General features: G+C 47.1%; 2 protein-coding genes across 6 annotated transcripts in view; one reads left to right on the top strand and one right to left on the bottom strand.

The window, feature by feature from the left end:
* The window catches only part of DNAJC11 (DnaJ heat shock protein family (Hsp40) member C11), a 20,387-nt gene extending 20,172 nt beyond the window's left edge, over window positions 1–215 (bottom strand). The window contains exon 1 of the mRNA XM_015648188.3: window positions 45–215. Coding sequence (XP_015503674.1) covers window positions 45–161 — 117 coding nt within the window. The 5' untranslated portion in view covers window positions 162–215. The remainder of the gene's footprint in view (window positions 1–44) is intronic.
* Window positions 216–236: 21 nt separating this feature from the next.
* CAMTA1 (calmodulin binding transcription activator 1) overlaps window positions 237–13,277 on the top strand; it is a 234,801-nt gene continuing 221,760 nt past the window's right edge. For 4 of the 5 annotated variants that reach the window (XM_015648185.2, XM_015648186.2, XM_015648181.2 and 1 more), the window contains exons 1-2: window positions 237–475; window positions 3,150–3,243. In XM_015648185.2, coding sequence (XP_015503671.1) covers window positions 3,177–3,243 — 67 coding nt within the window. In that variant the 5' untranslated portion in view covers window positions 237–475; window positions 3,150–3,176. Of the gene's footprint in view, window positions 476–3,149; window positions 3,244–13,277 lie in introns of those variants that run through there. The other variant, XM_015648182.2, reaches the window with a different exon arrangement.

Below are 13,277 nucleotides of genomic sequence, written 5' to 3'. Positions count from 1 at the left end.
TTCCTCTCCCGGTGCCCGTCTCGGTGCCGCAGGGCCCTCGGTACCTTCCTAAAGGGCAGTCGCTCACTTCGGTCATTGACGGGACCTGTAGGTGCAGACGGTGCCACGAGGCCTCTCTCCCCCGTAACAAGAGGGCGATTTCCAAACCGTGCTGTCACCATCGAGTCGCTATTCCGTGAGCAACTCCGGGCTCCGGCGGGGCTGGCGGAGGGCAGCGGGGAAGTCCGGCAGCCCGGTACCGAGGAGGGTCCCGGGGCAGATCTGCCTGCACGGCACCCGAAGGCGAGCACAGCTGAGCTCAGCGATGTCAGACCGTCGGGCACAGCACGGCTGGCAGGGGCACACCGTCGGCAGAGCGTGTGCCCGTTTGTCACCGGTAGATCTGGAACACTTTCCCTTGGATCAATAGCGCTGCTTTGGCATTTGTCCTAGAGAACACGGCCCTGGGCTTCACTCTGTGTTGCCCTTCCTGATGGTGGGTTAACTCCCCAGACCCGAGCAGTACTGAAATGGAAGGGAAATGCCCCCAAAGCGTGTGGAGCTCAGAGCTTTTAGCAAAAGGGCTGCCCAGCCGGTCCGTTAACTTGAACCTTGCTTGAAGTGTGCTGGTGGATAGACTGGGTATTAATGCTACGATAAGGCTGACAGGAAGAAAAATAAGGCCTTTCCTGCTCATGTATGGATGTTGCCCAGTGGCTGGATCTGATATGTGTGTGGGGATGCTGGAGTGGTTTTTGAGTACTGCTGTCTGTAAAGAGGAATGTTTGAAAAAACACTCATTAACGCCAGTGCAGCCCAGCATGAAGCTGGAACCACATTCCCATTTCAAAACTCAGCTAGCCTGCTTTGGATTTTATCTTCTTTTAACTTTTATTTGCAAACAAGAATGTTTTAATATTTAATACGTTTTTTTCCTGATACAAGGGTAGCTAACAAGGAAGTATTGATTGTGTTACAGCAGTTCATCTGCACTCCTGGTGAGTGAGATGCAGTGCTTGGAACAAGAGGTGCACAACGGCTCCCTTTCTGAGAAAGCATATGGAAGTGGGTCTGTTTGCAGGGAAGCACCTCTAGCACTGCTTTTCCTTAATGAACCCACCTGCTAGACAGATTTTTTTTTTCCACGTGGTTTAGGAGTCATTGAGTCTGTGCAAGAATGCAAAGGAGATTCTAGTTGTGAGAATGTCAGTTGCCATGGCAACACTATTTCCCATGGATTTTGGTCCTGTCGTAATTATGCTCTTTTTCTAACTGATTTGGGAGCTCTGCGGTCCTTGGGGATGTTAGTGCCAGAATTACTGGGGATCCTTCCCCTCACCAGATTGATCTAACGCTTTCCTAAAAGACCCAGCTGCTTGTTGCCAACGCTGGCTGCTGTTCCCTTGCATCACAGATGATTCAGGGGAATTTTCTGGGAACGTTCCACAGGTGTCACATCTTGGCAGGGAAATATAGGAAGAGAGAAATACGAGTTTAGGGAGCTAAATATGAGCTGTGCTTTCTAAGGATGTAGAGAGAGCTCTTTAAAAACCCTGCATTATAATAGAGGAAATGTAGCATCTATGGCAAGAAGCAATCTGATGGGAAAGAGGAAAAGGAAGAAAAAAAGGAAAAGTACTTGCTTGTGCTTTACTGACTTGCCAAGGTTTGGCTTGGGGTGCAGTATTCCTCTTCCCATGTTGGTACTTGCACGTGGAGGCTTTGTGGTGCTGTGTGGGACACAGTCCCTGCAGCAAGAGAGCAGCCCCAAGGACTCAGGTGCTGGGTTTAGCTGGGCATGTGTTGTCAAACCTGTGACACCGTGGCTGCTGCTTCAGTGCTCTCTAGTAAGCTGTGAGTAGCCTTACTAGTGGTGATTCACCCCTACTGTGGTGGAGCCAGAGATACCAGAGATCTTCATCAAGGAATCTCCTCCTGCAAGTGGGCTGGATGGAGCTGCCCTCCCTATCCCTGAGGGTGGCAGGGGACACTGAAGGGCCCAGTGTAGCAGATTCTCTCAGTGACTGGGATCGGAGTCAGCGCTGGGAACCTGTCCCCTCGTGGAGTGGTTTTGGTAATATTAACTTTAGTTCCATCACAGCTCAATGGAGGGAAAAACTAGAAAGTGCCATAAATTCAGCCAAGCTTGTCAAAGCTGTCAAATTACCCCTGACAAAGCTCCTGCCTGTAATGACTACAGCATCAGCTGGAGGGGATGTCTGCGATGGGGTGACAGTGCCAGGGCTCAGCACTGTTACAATTGTGATGTACTGTCATTGGGGGCTCCTGGGCACCACTCAGGGGTGATGCTCTGAGCAGAGTTAGTTTTTAAAAAAAAAAAAATCTAAAAATCTAAGGGTGTAGACCAGCATCCCGCTTTCTTTTCTCAGCCAGAGTAATGCTGACTGCTAAATTCTAGTAAAGGTCTTTCTTGGCCCCATTTGTTAGTATTAGGAGTCCAGAGAGATAATGTCTTTGCACATATAAAAGGTGCTATTGATTTCCTGTTACTGTTGTCCTGAAATGTGCATGGGGTATCTATGGAGCAGTGACAATCCTCCATCACTAGCTTTATGGGAAAAGAATGCTTATTGAATCTCTTCCCATAAAATATAATCTCTTTCTCCCTTCCAGAATTTGCCGGCCCCTGTGGGAGTCCCTTATGTTATGTCTTTGAGAAAATTGATTTTTTTTGTCTCTGCTTTGTACACTTGTGTTTAGTCTTATTTTTAATTTGGCTCATGTGATGTGAAGGCTTCCCTAACATTAAACATGCTTTTTCAGTCTTGTTTTGCTTCTCTTTCATATAGATTAACACTTTCAGAATGTTTTAAAGTAAAATAAAGATATTTGCTTGGCACAAGTCTCTCTTGTTGTTGTTGGGAATTTTTTTAGTCTGAGTGAGTCATTGCCCTGCTCCTTCTCTCCAGACAGGGCTGAGGCACTGACAGCTTTTCAGCTGCTTACAGGTAAATTCGGGGTAAGTTTCTGGAGTGAGCACACACTGAGTGATCATGGCTGAATGACACCATAGCCAGGAGCACAACTTGCAGTGTTGTCTACTCAAGGAGCAAGGTGGTCTTTGAACTTCAACAGTGGCAAAAAAATACTGTCAGATTTGTCCTTTCCTCTGTGTAGCAAATGACTGACTATGGGATTTTTCATTTCAGGGAGGAAACGGCAACATGAATTCATAGATGATGAGTAGGATGCCAAAGCCAGAGATGACAGTGCTCTTGAAGAAATGCTGGGTAGAACAAAAAGGTAAAAGGAACAGCTAATTGAGTGCATTTCAGAGCCTGTGGGACTTTGTGGGGTACCTTTCCTCACGAGGCAAACGGCACACCCCCTCAAACCAGAGCTCAGTGTTCTGAATTCCCTCCTCCTCCGTTTTGCATGAAGTCCCAGTGCCGCCTCTCACTCCTGACCTGCTCTCTCTTTGCTCGGGTTTTCCCCAAAGTTGTATCATTCTGTACCTAAAACCCATGCAACTCGTCCTTTCCGCCCTGTCCCTGCATGTGTGTGTTGGCAGGTGCAGCAGTTCTCCCTGCCCCACCAGCCCAGCAGTTACTCCACACCTCTGCTGCCATGGTTGTGCTGAGGGCAAAAACAGAAGTGAGAGCTGCAGTGCACCAGTCCATTTGCAGGCAGTGTTGTGCTCCAGAGGGTCGGTCAGTCAGCCATGGCCAGTTCCTGCTGTGGCCATGCCCCTGGGCAGGTGTACACGGCTGCAGTGTTGGGAGTGTTCTGCAAACAGGTGCCTCCAACAGGGTTGAATGTCTCTGTGCTGCTCTGATGCCTTTTACTGTGTTTTGTGATAATGCTGTTGAGATGCCTGGAGGAAACATTTCTTATTGGCTCTTTCATTCTGCGAAATTCTCTCTGTAATGGAGGCATGATAGTCTACCTGGGAACTTGGGGAGGTAAGAGGCAGCTTTAGTCATATCTGCAGAGCACCATGCAGTAGAAAGGCCTTGTTACGCTCGTCCAGTGGCAGCAGAAGTGGCTGAAGCAACTGATGAGGAGCAAGAAAATCTTCATTAGTCATGTAGCTCTCCTTAGGATATTTTCATGCTTGTTTCATGCAGGCTGACTTAAATCCCCCAAAGGTAAAAGTAAATGTTCTCCTTGCAAGAGTTCCAGGTTTGCAGTGATGATCTGCCTGTTGCCCCTGCCTCTCGTCTCTCTCCAGCAGCAGTTGTGTGGGACACAGGGTGTTTCTGGGGCAAACAGAGGATCTTGTCAGTACTGCGTAATGGGCTGATATATATAAAAAGTAGTTTTGCTGGAAGTGTTGTTTTCAAAACAGCCATCAGGGAGGGTATTCCCTGTAGTTCAGGTGTTCATGCCATTTGGCCAGCCAGAGCTCTTGGTCTGCTTGGAGCCTTCCAGCCTGATATTACAAGAGCGTGTCATGGCAATGCAAATGTGTTCAAAATATCTGCTAAATACACTCTGAAACACTGTTTGACTTTTTTGGAATGGTCCTAACTTGTATAGGCTGTCCTACAGTTCAAATCCATGATAATGTAATTTTTAGCTTGATAGCACCAGAGATGAGAATTTAAGGATACTTAAAATAGTAATTAGCAAGTTTCTGTTGTTGTCAATCCATATTTTGGGAGATCTGATAGTTTCATTAGTTGTTTTTCTGCATATGTGTATGTGAAGGCTTTTGTATTTTCAGTTATTTTCATAAAATTGTATGTGAATCTGGTATACTCTTTGGGTTTCAAAATTCTTCACCATCAGTCTGGAGAGCTTTGAGTCTGTAAAACTGGAGAACAGCCCGTGCTGGCAGGGCCTGTGTCCCTACAGGAGTGCTGGTTCCCCAGAGCCAGGTCATGTAGCTATTCCTTATTCCTCCTGGTCCCTGGCTGAGGCCCTGGCGCCCAGCCAGCACAGAGCAGTGGTAGCAACAGCACCAACAAGGCCAGGTGAAATGTGGAACAGGGAGGCTTTTCAACATTTGCTAGTTTTGAGAACTCGATAGATGTATTATTTTACTGCTTATGCTGCTAAACATGGGCTCAGGGCAGTTGCATGGTGCTGGTGCTTTAAGGTGGCCAGTGGCCACTAGCTGTGCTCAGCACTGCCGTTGCCAGCTCCAGCATTGCAACACGTGCTGTCCGCTCAGCAGTGGCTGGAAAGCTCCGAAAGGACCAGATTTGGCATCAGCATAATCATTTCTGCAGGCGTTGTGCTTCAGGCACTGCCAAGTCCTCGCTGCTTCTGCTTTCTTTCAGCACATGTGACCCTGGGGACAGACAGTAGCCTGCTGGGCTAGCTTGTGGTTTTTTGGTTTTTCCCTCAGTTGTGTCAGCATTCGGGTTTTCAGTTGCAGGACAGCAACGGGCAATACCTGTTCTGATCTGCTGCTTGTCCTGCAAGCGCTGGCATCGGTGAGTGCTGGCAGCTGTGGAAGGTGGTGTGTCACCCCTCTGGTGACATGGGCTGACAGACAGAGCTCTTGAGTGAGGAAGCCTGTCTAAGGGAGAGTCACATTGTTTGGGGTCCTGTAGCCTCACTGCTGATGCAAGTTCTCTTACTGAGGTGGAGCTTTTCAAAACACCTGACTGTTGGTGTTTAGCCCACGTCTCGCAAGCAGTCAGGAAAGGAGGCTGAATCACTCTGTATCCTTTGATCTGAAAGTTCAGTGCTAGTCCTTTGCTGTAATTTCTTAGTCACTGTATTTGAAGCTTTTGCCCTCAGAGTTGGAGGCAAGGCAGGAGGAGGAGATGCACTTAGAAATCCTCCAGCTTTGAAATACTTGATTTGAGATACAGTAATGCATGGTCCCACCAAAGCATTTTAGCTGGCTGCTACTGGAAGTTGGGGCTCCAAGGTTTTCTGATTTTGTCTGTGGGGTTTTATTTAGTTTGCTTTGGATTTTTCCCCAAGAAATTGTAGATGTGTTTGAATAGTAACCTGTTAGTTCCTCAGATGAGCTGTGAACAACCTTTCACTGCAACCCTGGGAGTTTTAATCCAGATACTTTCTCTCAACAAACTTGCTATAAACCATACAAGCGCTTTTGTACAGATAAATTTTGGTATCACTACTGAGAACATAAATTGGAATTTTGATTGTAAAAATTATTGGCAAAGTTTGGTCATGTGGAGCAGGTTTTAGACTGTTTTAGACTGTGTGATAGGCTGTTGATGGACATAAGCACATATCCAGGAGAAGATCCTGGGCTTCCTGTAAATATTCAGGTGAAATTATGTTAACTTACTGTAACATTGTTTCCCTGGAAGAGATGGCCCTTTAGATAAATGTTAAATAAACATTAAATACAGACTGACACTGTCAAAAGGAGGATGCAGCTCACTTAACACTGAAAGTGGCACTTCATAAAGACCTTTTGCAATTTGTAGTTCAATAAAAAGGGTAATCTGTGTAGAAATATTCTGTGCTTGCTTATTCTGTCCTTGTCTGCCAGTGCTGACAGGATTGTGTTCCTGGTTTTACCTTTGTGGTGTCCCAGGCTGAAATACTTCATATTTCACACTCTGAGTTCTATAAATAATTGACGTGCCTATCTTAGCAGCTGAGGATCAGCAGCAAATTGTATTATTCTGGGGTAACAGGGGTTTTCTGCATTCTATACTCTTTTTCATCTTAATTTTCGCTTCACTACTGAGAGTGAGGAACTGATTTACTCCACTTCAAGAGAAAAAGTATTATTGTACTGGTATTACTGTTCCAGTCCTTCAGGGGAGGAAGTTCAGGGGAAAGTCAGAGCTCACAAATGAACCCATCTCAGTGAAAACGAGTTATTTCTGTGTATTTTCTGCAGCTACTGTTTGGATATATTTCTCATTTTGTGCAACTCTCATGGGTCACATGGGAAAGAATAGTCTTAAAGGTTAGATGAGGTTTAGGCAGACCTAGAAAGAAACTGCTCTGTGGCTAAAACTAGTGAGAAAATATTAAACCAATCATTTTTGCTTATAAGAAGTGTTGTGTACCCTTGCTGACAGAGCAGAAGGGTCTGTGTGATAAGGCACTGTTGGGCCACCCCAAGAGAACTGGAGCAGCTGCTCTGCCATGGTGCCACTGGGAGCAAAGCATGAGTGACTCTACTTTGTAACACTGGGATTACTCTTCCATTTGGTTTACCTATTCATAAATAATGATAGGAAAAGTCAGGGAAGTTCCTTCTCATTGTAAATTTATAACATAGCAGAGCCCAGTTGGGATGGAGTCCTTTAAAGATTTGGGATAATGCTTTCAGCAACGATGCTTTTTAATTGAAAGCTTGAGTGCTCTGTATGTTAATGATGCTCTCTGAGGGAATCACAGGACAGACTTGGTTCAGAAGTACCAGGATAGGTTCTTGGGCAAGGGGCAGTGCTGTCTGAGCAAACTGACTCAGGTAATTTTGAATTTGCCTTTGGCTTCTAGTTCTGGAATCCACATGACTTTGAACATCTTCTGCCTCTGTTACCGTCTACCAGTTCTACTTCCTTTGGTTCTCCTGTTATTCTTACTTTGTTGTCTTCCATTACTCATTCTTCTGTTCTCAGTGCCTGGAGGCTGACAGTTTCATACCTTGGTAACTGGTTTGGCTCCCAGAACCATATTTATTCACTTAATGTAGACAGCAGTCCAATTCTAGAGGAGCTGGAAAAGATACTTGCTTTAAAAGCAGGAACACAACTTTAGGAGTATAACTTTAGGGATCTTAAACATCCTTCCCCATTTGTTCCAGCTGTGGCTAGAGATCCAATCCCAAATTCACTCATGCTGAGCTGGGAGCTGTGCATCCACTGCAGAGCCAACACTGCATGATGGCTTCTGGCACTGAGAGTTTGCAGGATTTACACTTTCTCCCTGGGAAGAAGGGTTAGGATGTGGGGTGGATCATTCCCAGAGAGCAGGCAAGCTATACAGCTTGTTACAGGAGGATGACAACTTAAAAAAAAATTAAAAAACTAATCCTTCCATGACCCTTATTGAAGACTGCACTAAAATTCCAACTGAGGAGGCCACGCATAACAATCATATCCCCTCCTTACACAGAACAACTCTAATGTCTCATTAGAAGAGAAAGCAAAGAGAAATGTCCTGGATGTAGTGTAGGAAATTGTCTTTACTAAATCTAGCCCAGCATTTATGAGCACTGTATATATTATTTGATTTTGCCAGAATTACATAAACATGGGGAAAAATTGTTAATGTAAGTTGACTACCAGAATAAATCACTGCCTAATTATTCTTTTTTTCCCTGGCTAAAATTAGAATTTGATATAGTGGTCAATAGACATTTTCTTTAATTTTTGAGATATAATTTCTAATAGCTAATCCAAATGAATTGGAGAAAGTTGCTGCAGAATTGAAAAAATAAATTATCTGAATTTTATGGTGACTTACTGGTAAATCCCCTTAGTTGGAAGCTTTAATTTACATCATATTTCATTTTTTCTCCTCTAACTGGCTTATGGGTGTATATTAGGGCAAAATGATTGTGACTTTCTTAGTGTCACTGGGGTGCTGGGAGCAAAGTGAAGGCAGACACCAGGCTGTGTCACAGGAAGCAAAGGCCAAGGGCTGCAGGGGCAGTGTGTAGGGTGTGGTGGGACAGCTGCTCCCTGCAGCAAAGGCTGGCCCTTGGCACCCATGTCAGTCCTTCTGGTGCTGTGTGACACTGAATGACCGAGGCTCCAGCACTGCAACCACCCAGGTTTCCCATCTGGAGCTGGTACCCCTGTAGACCAACTGCACTGTTGGTCCTGTTCTTTGTTAAACAGGTAAATGCTGTGTTTTGTGTTGAGGCTACTGGTTTAAACAGCCACACTCTTTATGTGGCTTTGCACAGCAAAACCATCTTTCCTTAAAGAGTCCATTAAAGGGGCTGGGATTTTGGAGTTGTAGTTAATTTTGGCCTGGGGTTTATTTTGTATAGCCAACAGAGTTTAACTAGAGGTAATATGAGTGTAGTCTTTGTATTTCTGAGGGAAACAAATGGGCTCAGAACTACAGAAGAAGGAACAGCAAAAAAGATGGATCCAAAGCCCATAGTGTAGAAGGTGACTGAGCTTGACCTCCTGCTAGGGGTGTATGTGCTCTTGTCCATTCTGAGTCCAGTATCCTTCGTTCCTGATAAGGATAATGTTTATTCTCTTCAACTTCCCCACGTAATATTGGACAAATTACTTGGATGGTAGGGCGTTAGGTGGAGTATACTTTGGAGAACCTTTTGAAAGAAGTGCATGTTTTGGAATATTTACCTGTTTTTGATAAACCTAGGAACTGGTAGTTGTACATCACACGTGTTGTAAGAGTGGATTTGTCCACACACATTGTCTTGGTCAAGTTTTGGGTTTATTCCTTTACATTCTGTTTGTGGGGAGAGTAAAAAGGGAAAAACTACTGCATTTCTATCGTGTGAGGTTTTTTTTAATCATCTCTTCTCACACTTGTGAGAGTATTTTTGTGAAAACACTTGGCATTCCTTGCTTCTAAATCATGAAGTAACTTTGTGCAAACAATTCACAAGAAATGGGGTTCCAACATTGTCATTATGGCTATTAAACCTGTCTGAACTGTTTTCCTTTGTGCTGCTTGCCATAGCAACGGAGATGTATAATTTGCTGAATATCCATAACAGGATATCTGAATATATTCTTAACAGTTTTACTTCTGCATATCGCTCAGTATGCCAAATCATCACATTAACCCAATTAACCAAGCCAGACCCACATCTGCCATGGATTGACAGTTAAGAATTTTAAAAGAACTTGATATTTCACCTCCCTTTTAATGAAACCAACTCAGTCACCAAACACCAGCATAGCAGTGGCTTTTATCAGTGTGCTGATAAAAAATTATTCATGATTCAGACTGCACAAACTTCTGTCACATCTCCTCTCTTGCTGCTTATCAGCTGGAGTTTGCTCTGTGCATGTGCCCCTGGAAAGGTAACAGTGATCAAGTTTATCCCACAGCATCCATGCACAAAGTCTTGTGTGGTTCAGTACCTCTGTGCCTTAATAGCAATTGGACCAAGTTTTAAACAGTGGGAGCTAGAAAACTTCAAAGATACCAGCAGCACTTTAATTCCAATGGTTTCTTTCTTATCATTTTATTGCACAGGAACTAAATGAAAGTATTTGGGGCTTTGCTGGCCTGCTGGATGAAAAAGTCCCCATTTAGTATCTCTGGTATTACACAGGTCACACTGCTGTAGTAACGTGTGTACACATTAGCTATGTAATGCTGTAGTAACCTGTATGTACAGAAATCACAGCTAATGTTAGGTAATTTCAGGTGTGGGAGATTCAGTTCACTAGGGGTTTGTGTCTCGTGGTAGAAAACCTCATGTTGAGGAGGAAAATGAGTTCATTAGCTAGATGGAATAGAATTCATGCACTGCTTCAGTAACCCCTTAAAAATGCTTTATTCATCCTCATCCACACAAATTCTCATTGTCTTTACAGACCAGGAAGGATCTAGAAAGCCAGGCAGTGCTCTCAAAGACACATGATAGAGCAGGGTACACAGGGTGGTTGTGTTAGTCCAGGCAGTGGGAGCTGTTCCCAACTAGCACAGCAGCACTTCCCTATGTTCAGCAGGCTGTGCAGACCAGGAGAAGGCAGGCAGTGTCCTGAACAACCTTGCCCCTCAGAGCATGGACCTTGTTGCTTTAATGAGCCATAGAAGTGCAGAAGGAACTGCTCAAGCCTTGGAGGGAAGAGACAGATGTACACTCATATGTGAGCACAGAGCTGACTTGGCATTTAATTTAGTTTGTGGGTGATGTTAGGGTGATGTGACCCATGTAGAGTCCCCATGGTATCCAAAGGGTGTCAGTGAATACTGCAGTGAGGGCTGTGACTGGAATGAACGGTTGTGTCAGTTTCCCTGGCAAGAACAGGAAGGCTGTTTGTGGCAGCATTTGCTGTGTGTTTGTGGGGAGCAGCCCGAGTTCCTGCCATGAGCATGGGAGGCTGCGAAAACAAACCCAGCTGCTCTCTAGCATCCCTGTGTTTGTTATCAGAGTGAGGAGCTGTGTCAATCGGAGGAGCTGTGTTGGTCCCATTGTTTCTCTCATCTCTTTTCATTACTTAGTCTTGCCTGGATACCCACATGGAAACTCAAACTGCCTGAAAATGCTGGCTGGATGTTACAGGGGCTGGAGGTGAGCTGGCTCAGGGCAGAAGCACTGTGGGTTGTGCTCCTTGGCTAACTCAGGTGCCCATTTCTTGCTGAAGAAGAGGTGGCAAGGCAGGTCTGTCCATAGGGACTCTATCACTTGACATCCTGAGGGGAGCGCTGGAGAGGAATTCAGCATGGACTGGCTCTCCACACCTCCGTGAGGCATCAACCAAAGGTCCGTGGCTTCCATCAGGAAGTTGCTTCCTGTCCCTCAGCACCAAGGGATGCCTCTGTTAGTCTGATACTATCTTTTGTTATAATGCAAACTATGAAGTACAACAACTGTATGGCCACCTCATGTCTCTGCTAAGCATATGAATTGTCTTGGAAGAATAACCAAGGAAAGACATAAATTCTAGAATTCATCAAGAAAATGGTAGCTCTTTGCCAGTGTGGCAACTAGAAAAGTTTCCATTTCCAGCATATTTTGAAGTGCTGAAGGAAACAACTGTCTTAGCTGATCCTGTGGTTGCATTAGTATTTGTGGTATTTATAGGACACTGTACCAGATGAGCTTTCTGACCGTCGGGAGTGAGCCTGTCATTCTGGAGCCTCTTCATCAATGTGCCTTTCACGCTCCATGAGATTAGCAGCTGCTGAAAATAGGAAAAAGGAATTTTCCTTTCTTCTGTCTTGGAAGAGGCCCATCACACCATCCTCCTTTCGTCTGGGCTCAGAAACCGCTTCGGTCCTTAGCAAAGCCAAAGCACCAACAGGTCTTTTTAAAGAAGTTCTGCTCCCAGGAGGATCTAAGGGAAAATATCCTTTTTGTATGTTTAGTCACACACATCAAAGGAAGCAACCGTTGCAGTCTTGGTTTGCATTGTGCAGGCATTAGCTGTGGTCCAGTTCTGCAGGGCTCTGCTCAAGGAGGCTGACGTGCCTGTGCTCATCAGGCTTTGACAGAGATGGGGCACACTCACCCAGGCTAGAACATGCTTCTCCTTGAGGCACATCAGTTTTTATAAGGACAGAACGATTTCCTTGACGTCGTGGGAGCCCCTTTACAACGTGCCCCGGGCCCCGTGCAGTGTATGCTGAGTGGGATCTGTGACACTGTCTCACAAAATGGGCAACGACTCTCTCAAACCTTAGTATCTCGTTGGCCACCGTAACTTGGTTCTCTCATCAAATCACAAATCCTCATCTCCCTGCACAGAGCCGAGAACGCCTGTTTCACCCGAGCATGGTGCTCTGCACCCCAGAACGCTGCGGCTGGGGAAGAGGGCCTACAGCACCCCGAATATGCAGCAGTACTGAAAGATGGAGAAATAGCCTTTGTAGCCTCGGGGGCGCCGGCCAGGGTCGGCAAACAGCTCCGGGCTTCATCCGCCACTTAGAAAGTGGGGGTAGAGTCCGGGAGCTGCTCCCCGCCCGGAGAGTTCTTCTCCGCTCTAAGGGCTCGGCACCTCCGTCCGTGCCGGAAGCGCTGGGACCAGCCGGGCAGACTCTCTGGCCGGGACGCGCCGCTTCGGCACCGGCGTTACTGAGGGCGCTGACAATCGCGGGTCGCACGTGGCGCCTCTCACAAAACAGCCCCGGGGCGTCCCGGCGAGGGTAACTTCGCTCTCGCGGTGTAGCCTCGGCTCCGGTGCACGGGGCGGGGCGGCCCCGCCGGGCGGGGACTGGCGGCCGCGCCAATCGCCGCCTTTGTTTGGGGTCACCGGGCGCGGGAGGGGGCGGTGCCCGCCGGCGCCGCGCGCAGCCAATGGGCGGGGCCGGGGCCGCGGCCGGCTGCCCGGGCCGCGTGCCCCATTGGATCCGCGCGCCGTCATTCTGACGGACGGCGCGGCTCATTGGCGGGCGGCGCTCGCGGTGTTGTGCGTCAGCCGCTTAGTCCCGCCTTCCCCGTGGGGCGATTGGCCCCGGTGGCCGTCAGTTGCGTACCCTCGGCCCTTCAGTGGCTGCTGCGGCCGTCGATCACGCGTTCTGTTCTGCCCCCCGCTCGCCCGCCCAGCGCCACCGCTGAATGGCTGAGGCGCGTGCCACTGAAGCGGTGCCGCATTGCCATTGGCGAGGCACAGTGTCCATCGCGCCCATCCCCTCCGGGGACCCGCCCCCGGCCTGCTACGATTGGCCACCGGGGATGTCAGTGCAGCGGATTGACCAATGGGCGGCGCGGGGCGTGCGCGGTGCGC

The sequence above is a fragment of the Parus major genome, chromosome 21 (genome assembly GCF_001522545.3).
Source record: "Parus major isolate Abel chromosome 21, Parus_major1.1, whole genome shotgun sequence".
NCBI lineage: Eukaryota > Metazoa > Chordata > Aves > Passeriformes > Paridae > Parus > Parus major.
This window is presented reverse-complemented; position numbering and strand designations above follow the sequence as displayed.